The following is a 15228-nucleotide window of genomic DNA, read 5'->3' as shown; positions in this document are numbered from 1 at the left end:
AGAAGTATTTAGATGTGAAGTAAAAGTAGCAATAACAGGGGAAATACCGACACTTGACAGTGCTAATGTTAGCTGCAAAGTATGATGTGCTAGGTCCCTCTCTATAGCATTAGTTTTGGGGCGTGTGAGGGAGGGCATGTCAGTGTCCACTTGTTACACGCTTTTCCACATAACTTGGTTAGGTTAAAGAAAAGAGCGCGGTTGATGTTAACTGACGAACAACGCACGTCACTACAGAGTGGTTAAGGACTTACATGGCTCACGAGTGAAAAAACAGAGCAACAATAACCACTTACATGACTGAGGGCTCTTATTACTTACTTATTTCTTACTTGTTTATATAAAAAAAATATATACTTTCACTTGTATCATTAAATGTTCTTTGTTGCTGCTGCTGCTATTGTTGTTGTTGTTGTTGTTGTTGTTGTTATGATGCACCTTCCGCCAGGACAAATTCTTCGTTTGTAAAAACTTACTTGGCAATTAAAGGGTTCTGATTCTGATTCTGCTGTGACGAATGAATGATGGGAGAAAATATTGAAGTTTACTTTTAGCTTTTTGCAGATGACACAAACAGCTGATTCTTGGACAAAAGACCTGTCTCTGTTTGACTCGTCCACCTCACCTCCACTCGCCCCGTGTGGAAAATCTCGCTCTGTAGTTCGGACCGACTAATAATGATGCCTGTGGGTCTACATTGGAGTTAGTTGAAAGCCTGATACGACGGTTTCAGATGCCATGGGGCCAACTGTCGGTATTTGACGATTTGGTAGTTTGACCAGGTTGACTTGTTAAGATAAGAAGGCAGACACAGAGTGCTCAGGGGTAAAAATAGAAGCAATGGAGGGTCCATCCATCACTGTGACTGTCTGAAGGGCTGGATCGATTGTTTGCGTGTGCTCGTGTGTGTGCATGTTATTTGATGCACTCCACTACCTCAGGAAGAAGAGTTTAAATCTGAGTCAAACTGTGATGTGACTTTTGAAACGTGGACACACTCACACGCGCACACACCTACCCGAACGCACATGAACACACACAGGTAACCAGTAAGCCCGAGGAGATAAATACCAATGCTGTCAGAAATAAATTGACCTCCAAGGCCAGTAAACACACAGACAACAACACGTCCATATAGACACAGCATCCGCCTCTCTGTCAAGCATAAAGGTTAGATTACCTGCTTCAACCGCATTGCTAAGTATGTTTGTGTGTCTCTCCTCATGTGTTCCTACGTGCCTGCCATGCTGGACTCTTTATGTGCATCACCCCACATGATAATCACCACATAGTGCATAATAAATTATTTTCCTTTATTTCCATTAGAGACATTCTCTCTCTTCCCGCTGCTGCTCTGATCCGTGTAACAGCTTCTTTTTTTTTTTTTGCTTCCTCCTCTGTCTCTTCCTATTTGTAAGTGTGATGAATTACCTACTGGTTACCTAAGAATCTATTAACCTTGCTGAATACCAATTGGCCATTAGGGATGGATTGGTTCAAGGCAGACACTTGAGGCTTGGGAAAATCTCTGTGTTTTAGATGAGCGGACACAGATTCAAACAATGTGTCGACCAACATGCACGTGCATGCACACCCACTTACAGACGCTACGTTTCTCCAATTAAAGGCACAGGGAACAGAACTTCAATATACAACCATACATTGACTGAACCTTTGCTGGGGATGTTTTGTGTGAACTCCTAAGTGTCTCTGTGTGTGTGTGTGTGTGTGTGTGTGTGTGTGTGTGTGTGTGTGTGTGTGTGTGTGTGTGTGTGTGTGTGTGTGTGTGTGTGTGTATGTGTAAAGGTCATGGCTCTCATCTCTAAGTGTGCCTCGGTGAGAAGCACCAAGTGGCAGCACTCATCAATATTAACTAATGCCCTTCCTTTCATCCACATCATAAATCCATGGAAACAAACACATAGAAGGGTTTGGGGACGAGTTGTCTTGGGTGTGTGTGTGTGTGTGTGTGTGTGTGTGTGTGTGTGTGTGTGCGCGTGTCGTTCCAGTTTGTGGCAATGGAGGAGACGGATAAGTGAAAACAAACAGTAGGTGACAGATGTGAAGATGTGGGTGAAGTGATTGCTTCAGCAGCTGATGTGTCCATTTGAGTTTTAAAAAAAAAAAAAACCAGCAGTACTACGCGCACATCACAGCTTTTGTCCCACACTTAACAGCTAATGAGTAATGAGATGGAGCAATGACACAGGTGTGTGCGTGTGCAAGAGTCATAGAGAAAGAAAGGGAGGAAGGAAGCATTGTAAGCGAGGTGAAAAAAAACAAGAGAAATTGTGTCGCAAGACTGAAGGAAATTGAAGGTGAGAAGTAAACTTGGGAACATGTTTGTTTTTGTGAATATGCACGAGTGCATGCTTGTGCTTATAAGCGTATAAAAGGCAAACTGAGAGGAAGGAAAAAGACAAGGAGAAAGAATGCAAATGAAAATCCTTTGATCAGAACATGAAAACAACAGCAGCAAAGCTGAGAGAGTGAAGAACAACAAAAAGACGTCACAGACAATTACCGCGAACATGGCTCCATCCAGCATAAACACCCCTGTGTTTGCAAAGGCGATGGGTAACACTTAAAATCCGCTGTCATCTCTTCTCGTGCTTTTCATCTGCCAAACGCCAGAGTGAAAAACAAACACAGAGAAAAACAAGACAGTTCCTTCTCTATCAGCTATCAGGCCCACAGGGAAAACAGAGGTCTTAATGAAACATATTAGACTGAAGCAAGGCAGCTAAGGCTCTTACGGTGTGTGTGAGTGTATATAAGTGGGTAGGTGTGGGTTAGCGTGTGGGTTAACACAGTCAGCCTTTTATCCCAATGAAGTTAGATTCATTGAGACGTGCATGGTCCGTCCTTATTATTCACTGTACGTTACTACTGAGGCGTACTCGAAGAAGAAAAAAAAGCAAGAAAAAACAATGCTGAATAAATTTCCACATGGAGAAAAAACAACCTCCATCCTAATGACTGACATTTCCCATCTGAGCCATTGAACGTTTTTTCTGAGTGTTACTGTGATATCGCTCAGCTGAACCAGACAAAACACTGCAGCTTGTTGTGGGAGGATTTCACTCAACCAGCTTCAGGCTCGCCAGTCTGTAAAACCTGCAACAAGACTGTCTCACTCTGCCACATCTTGCCTCAAGAAACTGCAGACCCACAAAAATTAACTACATTATCAGTGCAGGTGTAGTATAAGTATGGTAAATGGACCCGTACCTGTCTATCGCTTTAATTAATAGTCTTTCGACCACTCAAAGCGCTTTAACACTACATTATTCACCCATTCACACACTGATGAGGAGAGCTACCATGCAAGGTGACACATCAGGATTATCAACCATTCATACTACAGGAGCAATTTAGGGTTCAGTGTCTTGCTCAAGGACACATTTACTTGGGTTGGCGGAGCCGGGGATCGAACCGCCGATCTTCTGATTGAAAGACGACCCCGCTCACCACCGAGCCAATATCAGGGCAAAATATTGCCACGTAACATTTTTAAGTCCAAACATATGTGTGACGTTATTGATCTTTAAAAACTCATTGATAGTTAGTGCCATAGCTGGCTCTGTTGGCTTCACCGCATAGTCAAAGTTAAAAAATCTAAAATCTGATTTATGTATTTTCGCAGTAGACACACCCAGCTATCACCATTGCTTTGAGATCCTCTTTTATGCCCTTTGATGTCTCAACGCCCACTCATGTTGATATTATGAGACTGAACAATTTGGACTCGCCGTGATGTTCTTGGTTCTTCATAAGTTGGCCATAATTGTTGAGTCTAATGTTGCCTACAGCACTATCTTTGGAAAAAAGAACATTTACTGCTGTTAAAAAAAAAAATAACTTTCACGATTGGCGAGTGCAGTGAGACGGCCGTAGACTTTTTAATGAAACAAGTAAGACATACTGAGAAACAGTCTGTTTTATTGTGCCGCTAAATTAAATCAGATCACCTGAAGCAAATGTGTGGATTCATTGCGGCGTCTTCTAATTATATCGCTTGCTGTTTGGTCATTACTGCGGACGCTCGACTAAAATGATGCAACAAACTGATTCTTCATGGAGCGCTTACAGCCCTCCAAATAAGCCACTATGCAAGCATGCACGTATACACACAGAATACCGTTCAGCATTTGGCCGTCACTGGACCAGAAAATTAAAAGGTTTGGAAGCTCCTGAGATTCACTGAAAATATTAATCAATAACTCCAACTAGAATGATCGCCTTGTGATTGTGTGCTTCTAGCAACCGGTCGTGTTTCAGTGTACTTCCGCGTCTGTCTATTTGTCTGAAATTGTCATAATTAGCATTTGTATTCCAAATGTATGGCAATGTTGTTTTCTTCCATTCCCCTTGTTTTCTCACAGTGAGCTTTGACCTTTGACCGCCAAATTTGAATCACTTTGTTTTGTGCCAATCCAAAAACATAATGCCTCCAGCTACGGCTGTCCAACAACAGTTATCCCATTTGCGAGTGTGTGTGAGACAGAAGTCAGACACAGACTGATGTGATAACGTCTGTCAGTTGTACTTGACTGGATGAAATAAGGGCCATCTAATTGAAGAGGCAGCTTTGAACCTCTTTACCGGTGAAGCAGCCATCTGTAGAGCTTGCAGGCTCGGGTCTGATGACATTATGCATAGAAAAAAGCAACTTTGCTGCAATGCATCTCTGTATATATTGTTGCTCTTTTGTACTTTTCCAGTACCACTGTTGGAGTAAAAAAGTGACAACGCATAAATTGCAGCGTTATTGTTGACCGGTGAGAAACAAAATAACGATCTATGCTAAAGGTACCTGTAAATGGGTGGAGGTTAAATGCAGTTCCTTATTGCCATGGTATTAACACTGAACCTCACAATGGGTCATGATGCCAGGAAAAGCGTTGAGAGCGCCATCACGGTCATCCAACTCTTTCAGTATGCCAGTAACATGAATAAACGAAGGCTTGCTGCATTATAAATCTCCTTGTCCTGCCAGGGTTTCCAGATATCATTTCACTCTATTTCCCCCAGTGTGGCCATTAAGAAGACATATAACCATGTACAAATTCACCTATAAAGATGATGGTTCAGCGCTATTATTAAGAGTCTCAAATCATCTCGACGAAGCCATTCAGTGAAAGAAGTTAGCAAGAAAAAGGCACACAGAATTGCTGTAAGTGAGGAAGAGTAAAATATACGCACACAGCGGCAAATCAATGTGTATATGTGTCAGAGGGAGAACGACTGTAAAACATTGTATTGGTGCTTGTGTGTCTTGGTGGGTGGCGCTGAGTGGACCAGGCATCTATTTAATCAAAGCACCAAGCCTGGGCATGTGGGGTGAATGTAAAACACTGATGAACTCTCTAAAAGGGTGTGCATGTGTGCCTACGTGTGAGTCTTTATATACACCATTGTATTAACACCCATTTAATTAACAACTTCATCACAGCGGATGCGGTCATTTTCTTGTCAACTCAGGAATACAGACTGAAGGGTGTGTTTCCACTTGGCATCTTTCATGGACAGGAAGGTGCTAAGAAATGCTAAAAACAAGCCCCTGAAAACCACGGGCGAAACGAGCCGTTGGATTAATGTCAGTCAAATTTGACCTTTGATTGGTCAGCTTGTGAAGAAAAACTGAAAAGTCCAACTTGGTGGAACTTTTAGAATTACACTTGTAATAACTGTCAAGCCATTGAAAATTAATTGTTGTTTGGCTATACGAATTACTGTAATAATGCCAGAGTCTAAAAAGTATGACAGACTCACTGAGACTTGGAATTAAGCTCACCTATTTTACTACTGATAACAAATCAGGTTAAATAGCAGGTTAAAGTCATATGTCTAATGGTGAAACTAACCTAACCTTTGATTACACACAGCAAAGTTTGCAGATTAAATGTAAACCACCCTGACTGACTCACCACACTGGTTAGCCACCAAACACTTTATCAACAACGTTTATGCTCCTGAAGAGAATCATTTTCGAAGAGTGCCAGCAGTCAACATGAGAGCCGAGGTTACATTGAAGTGAATCGTTTATATTTTAAAAGAATGTCAGATTAATGCAAAGATTGGGATTAATGATGTGAAGACAGATAAAATGGGAACTTTTGTCATAGTGTAGGTTTAACTACCATTCCTAATCCAAATGCCTTATCGCCTTCAAATCTCTAAATGAATCAATGATGTCCTTTATGGACAACAGAGGGGCAAAACATGACGAAGAACTCAAGGAGAATCAGACTCCAACAGTTTGACTGAGTCGGGCTGCAAAGATAATCAGACGCACCCTCCATCTAAATGCAATCGGTGGCAGTCAATAACACATTAACAGTATTGATTGGGAAATTATTCAGTATGAGCTCTAGATGACGAATGAGGTTATGCATGACCGCAACAATCAACCACCCAAACCATCCCACCACACATCACAATCACTATCATTATTGCTGTACAGTAGGTACAGAATAGAACAACACAATATTGTATTCTACAATACAATCATTCATCATTTGTCTTCATTTTGGACTGGAAACTAGTTAAAACAGAAGTATTAACCAACATATCGGGACTCATATTAACAGCCGTGGCAGCACATCATTGTGTCTATGAGCTCTGGCAGACAAACCAGGCATTACCACCTCTTTATTACAACTCCTTCGCTCTCCATTTCTTTCTCCTTTGTCCCTAATTCACCTTATCACTTTCTGTCTATCTTCATCACGCTCTGTCTCAACAGCTTTTTTTCACCAAACACACACACACACACACACACACACACTCATATGTGCCCATGCACCTCAGTAACACAGGGTTTCACACATGCCTTCAGTAAGGTCAGCAATATCCCCATACATGCACATACACATGCATTCACAGTGGCTTTTGGTCATGCTAAACCATTTGCATTATTTTCTATAAGTCAGTGAATAGAGATAAATTAGTGAGGAACCCAGTGAAATAGTTTGCTTCTCTGGCTGAGACACAAGAAAAGATACACACATTGAGTATACACACAGGCGCAAACACAGCAAGGTATAAACTATATAATTACAGACCTACACAGCAACAGTATCAGCATATACTACAAAAGAGACCGACACTGGTATGCATGTCTTGGCAGGGAACCACAAAGAAAGATTGACAGCAGAAGGGGATATATGAATGTGTGACGCTGGGACAATAAACTAGGTTGTATTCCTCGGGGAATATGGAAAACGATGGGGACCAGGGATTTTTATGATCCGTTCACGCTTCCTGAATACTAGAATAGAGAGGAACTAGCCAAGGTCAGAGGCAGTACTCCCCATTCTAATTCGGAGCATTGCTCACCACCCAGAGCAAGAGTCAGGGATTAATTTAGAGATCCATTCACCACGCCTGTGGAGAGGAGAGAGACGGCAAAATATGACGAAGAATACAGGAGCCGAGGAAAGGAGAGAGAATCTGGGGAAACGGAGAGACAAAGGGGAGAAGTAACATGGAGGAGAACGAGAGAGATGGAACAAGTGAGAAGGCAAGTGGGCAAGAAAGAGAGGTTTCGATAGGGACAGACAGACAAGAAGTTGCATGTAGCCTGCGGAGAGCAGACAGTTCACATATAAGAGTTTCCTGTTCCTGTGTGTGTGTGTGTGTGTGTGTGTGTGTGTGTGTGTGTGTGTGTGTGTGTGTGTTTGTATTTTTTCTTCAGTCATAGATGAATACATACTTGGTTTATAAGTGATTACAGCAAGTATTTAGTGTATGTGGGAGTGACTCAAAAATTCCATCAAACCTGTTCATGGCAATGAAGGAACAGCCAGTGCAACAGCTCCCTGGGGACATTGTTATAACTAAACCACTGGCAGGTCATTGGGGTTCAGGTGGATATAGTAGAATTAACGAGAGCACCGCTTTACTCATCATTTAATAAGAATGACACCTGATGAGCATTCAATATGTACCTTCCCACTCCCACTGCTAAACAGTGAACAGAAATAGATGCAGCATGTTGTTGGTGGGAGGTAGTAGATGGACTATTAAGTGTTCAATCTGCAATGCAGAGGACAGGAGACAGAGAAACTAATTTGACTAATTAGACCATATTGTTAAATGGTCTAATGCAGTTAAATCCTGCATTAATACTTTCTGAGTACATACATTGTCAAAATGTATTTTACTAATGCTTCGTATTATACTGTATTGAATTTGTTCGCCCTGCCTAGTGAACAACACCAGTGGTCGATTTGTGAAAGTTTGAGGAGATAAGGAGGTGAAACAATACATGACACTTTCCCTAAATTGAGAGTGTTGCACCATAAAAGTGTAAATGATGGTATATGATATCATATAGCGAAATTTAGCTTCAGTGCAAAAGGCAGCAAACAAACTGATGAAAGTATTTTCATATTGAATATGCTTTCCCTTTAATCATTATAATTAACACAAACTGTTCATCCCCAAAACGATATAATTTTGTATTTTGTGTGCAAATAACTAAACTTAACATATGACACTGTTCAACGTAGCAACAGAACCTTCATCCCCTATCATGAACTGCCATGGCGATACAATGAGGAAGATGAGTGAGATAATTATACAAAGGGTTTCCTTTCAAGATGTGTTATCATATCAAAAGGGCAAACAACGCACAAACAAAAAAACATCTATCAACATTAAGCATTTAGACCAGTGGGGCATAAACAAATGTCACTCAGTAGATGTCAGAAAGCAAATAATCAAACTTCTTAAGTGATGCAAATACATGCAGAGAGCCCCAGCAAAGCTCCACTGCTCTAAGAAAGAAGCCAGACGAAGCAAATCCATCAAGTAAGGACATCTCACAGTCCTCGCAAACAATGAGTATGATTATGCCCATGATCTTCTTTTGTGATAACTAAATATAACCAAATCAGTTGCAATGCCTGGGTAAGTGATACTTCAAGAGGCCGGTCAGATTGAAGCAATGACGTTAAAGAAGCAAGAATCATCTTCATAAGGAGGAAAGATCCCAATTATTGAGAATAAGTAAATGCTTTTGGTGCAGAGAAGAGCAGGAAGACTACTAAGTATAAGGGTGTGGTGACTAGCTGGCAAATGTCAAATAAACGCAATTTCACTGAACATGGTGTTTCTATAAAACACTTTCCAGTGTGTCATGCTTGTTTGGTTGTAGTCTAAAGACACACATGTCACATGTAAAATAAGCCAAAGACATGTCCAAACAAAGGTGTTTAATGACTAACATTGGCTTTATGATCAACATTGCATTTAATGTTCCATAATCAGAGATGTTTTTCAGACATTGCAGGTTTCTATGATGTGAAATAGTAGGCTTGTTTTGTTTTAATATTTCCATTTTTAATATTCAAGGCATATAAATACAAGGCAAACACGTGTAGAATGCAGAGCACTTCTAAACTGCTGGCTGCCCATAGCCTTTTAACACTAACACCAGGTCGAGAGGAAGTTTGTGGGATTAGATCTAGACCCACAGAAAGGGCTGGCGAAAGATTAGCTGTCATCATTCGAAAGATCACAGCGGACACAAGTACCAACTGTTCCCTTCTGTTCTGAACACAAAGGACCCATTTTCAACTGCGTCTGCAATTGTAAGAGTGAGAGAGTAATTTTAGAGCTGTGCTATAATTTTGATGGGTAATATTACCTTTTTTTTGCAGATGGCATTGGTCATACAAAGTGGGAATAGATGTGAATGACAAGGACCAGCAGACTAAAAACAGTTTGTTCCCCAGAGCTGTGTCCTTATTGAACTCGGCCCCATGCTGACAACCCCTCCCTTATTTTCTGTATTGGTACTTTATACTATTGCACTTCTGGTTGGAAGCTAAACTGCATTTCGTTGCTCTGTACTTGTACATGTGTAATGACAATAAAGTTGAATCTAATCTAATATAATCTGAAGAGGAGCAAAAGTATTTTTATAAAAGTGTATCGGCCATAATGATTCGCGACATTAACCACCAACATTGCCTCAAAATGACTTGCAGTCAAAACTTTTGTATTTAGTGTTATTAAAACGTACTTAACAATGTCTACAATTTAAAGTTTCAAATTTTTCAGCAACTGTTGTAGAAAAGCCAGTTTTCAAACTATGTCCACCATAAAACTACTCGTCCAATGACAATGTCTGATGCGTAACAACACAAGTTCCTGGGTAAACCAATCTTCATCCAACAGTGTGGTGAGGAAAGAGACTGAACAACGGACAATGAGGGAGAGAGCAAGAAATAAAGGAAGTCAGAGAGGGATGGAGGGAATGAGTCTTTGATTCAGCCTCATTCTCTGTCAAATACTTACATGCATTGGTGACGGCGAAGCTGTTGGCGGTCTCTATGTTGTCGACATGTGGGACCAGGTTAAAGGGAGCTTCTGTAGCATTAGGGCTGGTGTTGTGAAGGAAGATGGCTAATCGAAACGCTGTATACTCCTGATCCGTATTCCTAATGAACAACCCACCTAGATAGAGGGATAAAGAGGCGGAGCAAAGAGGAGATGGACACATTGATGTGGAAAGAAAGTGAGTCATTGCAGAGGTAGAGAGACAGGAAGAAGAAGAAGAAGAAGAAGAAGAAGAAGAAGAAGAAGAAGAAGAAGAAGAGTAATGTGGGGAAAGAAAGATGAGGTGTTGAGGGAAGAGAAAACAGAGAGTAGAAAGATCTTCATTAGCTTTGTTACAAAAGGTAATTTGTCTTGCAGCTGATCCTCACTCACACATACATTACACGTGAATTCAGACACACATATGAATATATCGGGGGGAGGTGAATAAATGAGAAACAACTAAGCCGGCAGGAAGCCAGTCCAAGAGATAATGAGTTGGACAGGGCATTAAGGAAATACAGAGGAGAAAAGCCAGATCAGACAGTGTCAGCTAAGCAAAGGAGGAGCGTGGACCATGAAAAGATAAAAGGAGAGGGAGCTGAGTGCTAAGTGTGAGTTATCCTTTAAAAATGAGAGTATCCCTCAATATGGCCTATCTAATAAACTCAGAATCAGAGGGGATGATAATAAACAGTAAAGCTGAAAGTATTAAGTCTCCAAAAATAAATAGACAGAGTTAAGATGAAGTGAAAGATCATGTGAAAATATGTGAGAAAGGGAGAGAGAGAGATATATATGGTGAAGATAGGTATCATATTTTCTGCTTGAAATTGAGAAAACTAGCGTCATGTGATCCTTTTAGAGGACCTGAGACTGATGAATGATAAATCTAATGCCAATAACTGCTGAAGTCAACAGAATATAGATACGTGCACTTGCCATTGGCAAAATAGAGTGGAATAAATGGCATCTGGCAAAGAAAACATGCAACAAAATCAACACATATAAACCACGTCCTGCACAGCTGTTGTAGGCCAGGCCAGTCAGAAAAGAGAGAACAACCCAGAGCGATAGTCAATGTATTAACGAAACAGTCACAGAAAATGCAAAAATCTTAAGGTGCTATTGTGGGTAAATTTATAGCTGTAATTTAATTAGCAGTATGAGGTATGTAAACTTTGGGATAGAGGGATACACTGATAGTGATAATTTTACAAAGGGTTTGTGAATAAGGGTCCTATTCCGTTTCTGTGGAACATTGTCATTTTGTTGTATTGCAATTGACATGGATTTAATATGCTAATCCAAGAAATTAGTTCTACATTGCTTCACACTATGGGTTGAACTGAAGTGAAATAAACTGATGTGACTTAAGTTTAACTGAATCAGATTCAACTCAACTGAATTGGATTACACTGGCAGACTGTGAAGCCTTGACATTTTATCGGGAGGATGGGGAGTGGGGCGAAAAGAGGAGAGGTGAGTAGTTGGGAGGAAGAGCGTATTGAATGGAGCAATCGTAACTGTATAATATGGCACTTATGTATGTCTGTGTCTTGTTCATAATACATGTTGGTATCATCTTCTCTTTTCTTTGTCATCATTCCCCGCAGCACATTAGTAACCAAAGCAGGACACAAAACACACACACACACACACACACACACACACACACACACATACACACTTGCATACACAGAGAACACATATCTTTGCATTGATATAACACTTCAGTTGGTTTAGTCTACATTTAAACTCTCCCTGAAATGAATTTTCCAATGGGTTTTTTTTGCATTATGTTTTAGGGGTTCCACCCATGTTCATACACACACATAGCTACTACAGGAGTTTAGATATATCCCAACATGACACGTTATTGCACCAGTTTCTCCAAGAAACTCATCTGCGTCCATCTCTCTTATACACACACATATGCAAATATATACTGCTTGTGCTCTTACTGACACTACACTCATATCAAATGCAGAGATATGCAAATGGATCCTCAAGTGAGGTGCTGGAGAGCCGAGTGAATGATCATGTATGTATATTGGAGTGTTTAAGAAGGACAGCCAGTGAGAGGAAAGGAACAAGTGCACGTGTGCACGATGACATATGCTTTATACAGTATGCATGTGCATGTGTGCATGTTCTCTTTGCGTGCACATGTTTTCTTACTTGTGCAAAAAGTGTTTGGTACATATGTTGTATGCTGTGCATGTATATTCATGCATATTTGCATGCACAGCCAACAGCATGTGTGCATTTTTTTTGGACTGCGTGTGCATACTGTCCAGGCGCATGCACAGGTATGCTTGAAAACCTGTGCAAATATGTGTGTCTCTCTGTGTATGTGTGCCAAGCAGAAAATATTTAGCGTATTAAGTTTATTGGCAGCTGTAGGGAGACAGAGTCAAGGAGCCAAATCTCATTATAGGACCTCCCAGCTGCCCCCCACAAGGAGTGATGCAGTGCATTCATTATCACACACATGCCTGTATGTGTGTGCATGTGTAAGAGAGAGATGCTCCATGCATGTGTGGTCCCACTGAGCGAACCAATGATGATCCCGATTTAGTTAACTTTATCTTTGATGAATAAGGCAGGGTGCAAGACGGTCTTCCTGCACTGACAGGAGGGTAAAAGGGCAGAGAGAGAGAGAGAGGGAGAGAGAGAGAGAGAGAGAGAGAGAGAGAGAGAGAGAGAGAGAGAGAGAGAGAGAGAGAATACTGCAGTGTCCTAACGGTAAAGTAGACGGAAGGGAATAAACCTCCCTGAAACATTCAGTCTCGACTAGAGAAACCTTGAAAATGCAAGCAAATTTCATCAATTGAAAAGACAGCGTGAAAGTGTGCATTTATAAATCATATGAGTTTCAGCAGAGAAAATACACATGGGTCCCCTAAACCCAAAAGCATATTGGCTAAAAGTCAACAAAAATATGCACCAGAATGTGTTTTACTTGTATACATTTCTTGAGTTTTACATTGATTAATTGGTTGTGTTTTGGAGGGTCCTGGTGCAGCTTACCCCCCCTCCTTTTTTTGGTGGGGGGTGACTGCTGTCCGCTATAAACCACTGATAGTCAGTGTTGGTGCTCAGATCTGAGTGCACGTGCGTAAATTCAGTAATCCTCCAACTCACCTATCTGCACTGAGCTGGGGAAAGCCCCCGCCGCCAGCCCCCAAAGGGCGGAATACACCCCGAGAAAGTGCCAAGACAAAATAATAATCCTCATTTTTCTTTCCTTCAATCCCTTCAGAAACTGTTGAGAGACATTGGGAAAGAGAGAGTGGGTGATGCGAGAGAGAGATGGAGAGAGAAAGAGAAAGAGAGAAAAAGGCGTCAGAAAAAAAAAGGAGAAAATAAGAAGGATGAGAGAGAGGATTTTCCCCCGTTTTTGTCCAGCAGTATTCCTATTCCATGGTGGGCTCGTTCGTTTCTTTCCCTGCAGTGTCCGCTCGGAGGAGAGCAGTGTGTCCGGCGCACATGTAGCTACAGACAGGGAGGAGGGAGAGTGGGGAAACTCGCTCGAATGATTGGCAAGCTGAGAGAACAGTCTGCATGTAAGAACTGGACATGCGCGGCCCGTCTCTCTCTCTCTCTCTCTCTCTCTCTCTCTCTCTCTCTCTCTCTCTCTCTCTCTCTCTCTCTCTCTCTCTCTCTCTCACCCCCCCCCCCTCCCCTGCCTCCCGTATTTAACTCGCTGTAACACCGAATCTTATAGCTGCAGCCTATTGATAAGGCTTCGTCTTCGTCGGGGTTCAGTTAAGGAAAAGCGAAAAAAAAAGAGAAGAAGAAGCCTCGTGCGTGTGTGCGCGCACTATTTTGTGGTCGTGGTCCCCTTCTGTGTAAGCTTGACAGCATTTAGCCTAACAGAGCTCGTATTTCTTCGGTCAACACCCCAGATCATTCACGGGTAACAGCGTTTCAAGTGAGAAAGAAAGAAAGAAAGAAAGCCTGACCACTCCGCGACATGGGATAAAAGCCAGAGATAATGAGGTGTTTTGTTCAGCTTAGAATAAGAAAATAAAACGGTCAAAAAAGATTCATAGCCCGGAGTAGATTCTGTTAGAGTGCATTATGTTAGTCGTATCCCACTCACAGGCGTTTTATCTGCCGGTAGCAGGTCGGTAAAACTGACAGACGGTCTGGGATCGCAGTTACACGGTGGAGAGCACAGTTTCATTTTTACAGATGAAAAAAAACTAAAGGGATGCTTCACGGCTTGTCCCAGTGAAAGATGCGGTCTGTCCATCTCTAAGGGGTTTCCCAGTCGGCTGCTGAGCATACGAGTAAATCAAATAGCCAGGAAAAGAAGGCGCGTTTCTGAACATACAGTACACGTTCCTCCAGACAGGGTGCTAATGTATTATGTTTCAAAGTAAATTAGGCAATGCAGCTTACTTAACGAGCTATGTGAATCTGCCCACATTAGAGATCTGCTTCAGTGGAGAGACTTGCGTCAATCGGTGTGATCGATCACGGCTGTAATGTGGGCTGCAACAAAATCAGCACAGCACTGAGACGTTTTCGCTCTCGGAGCCGCCAACACTTTGGCGGCTCTGTCCATGGTCCTGAAATCAAACTGCGCTATATGCCGGCAACAGGATGAGGGGAGAACCGGTTCTTCGCCGCTTGCACACCATGTGCCACTGAGAGCACGGAACCTGCAGGCAATGCTGAACACAAACTACCACACCACAAGACTGTTAGTTCCCTTCTTTTTTTTTGAGTAAAGGTGTGCTAATTAGTGACATCACCTGGTGCTGCAGGTTGTGACTCTTTTATGTTGCCTGCTATAGCTATTTCTAAATGTGTTGCAATCGATGCAACATTATGCTTTCCCCAAAATACATTCCTAGGTAGAAACATTAGCACACTGTAGGAACGGTC

The 15228-nt window shown here is 41.7% G+C and overlaps 1 protein-coding gene across 5 annotated transcripts in view; it reads right to left on the bottom strand.

Moving 5' to 3' along the window:
• The window catches only part of gria4a (glutamate receptor, ionotropic, AMPA 4a), a 95898-nt gene extending 82051 nt beyond the window's left edge, over positions 1-13847 (bottom strand). For all 5 annotated transcript variants that reach the window (XM_068585596.1, XM_068585597.1, XM_068585598.1 and 2 more), the window contains exons 1-2: positions 13477-13847; positions 10309-10467 (exon numbers count right to left, since the gene is read on the bottom strand). In XM_068585596.1, coding sequence (XP_068441697.1) covers positions 10309-10467; positions 13477-13570 — 253 coding nt within the window. In that variant the 5' untranslated portion in view covers positions 13571-13847. The remainder of the gene's footprint in view (positions 1-10308; positions 10468-13476) is intronic.
• Between the last annotated feature and the right edge of the window lie 1381 nt (positions 13848-15228).

This window comes from Clinocottus analis, unplaced genomic scaffold (assembly GCF_023055335.1).
Source record: "Clinocottus analis isolate CAN_PGR_092001 unplaced genomic scaffold, fCliAna1.0.p SCAF_2, whole genome shotgun sequence".
Taxonomy (NCBI): domain Eukaryota; kingdom Metazoa; phylum Chordata; class Actinopteri; order Perciformes; family Cottidae; genus Clinocottus; species Clinocottus analis.
The sequence above is the reverse complement of the archived record's forward strand: the minus strand, read 5'-3'. Positions and strand labels throughout refer to the sequence as shown.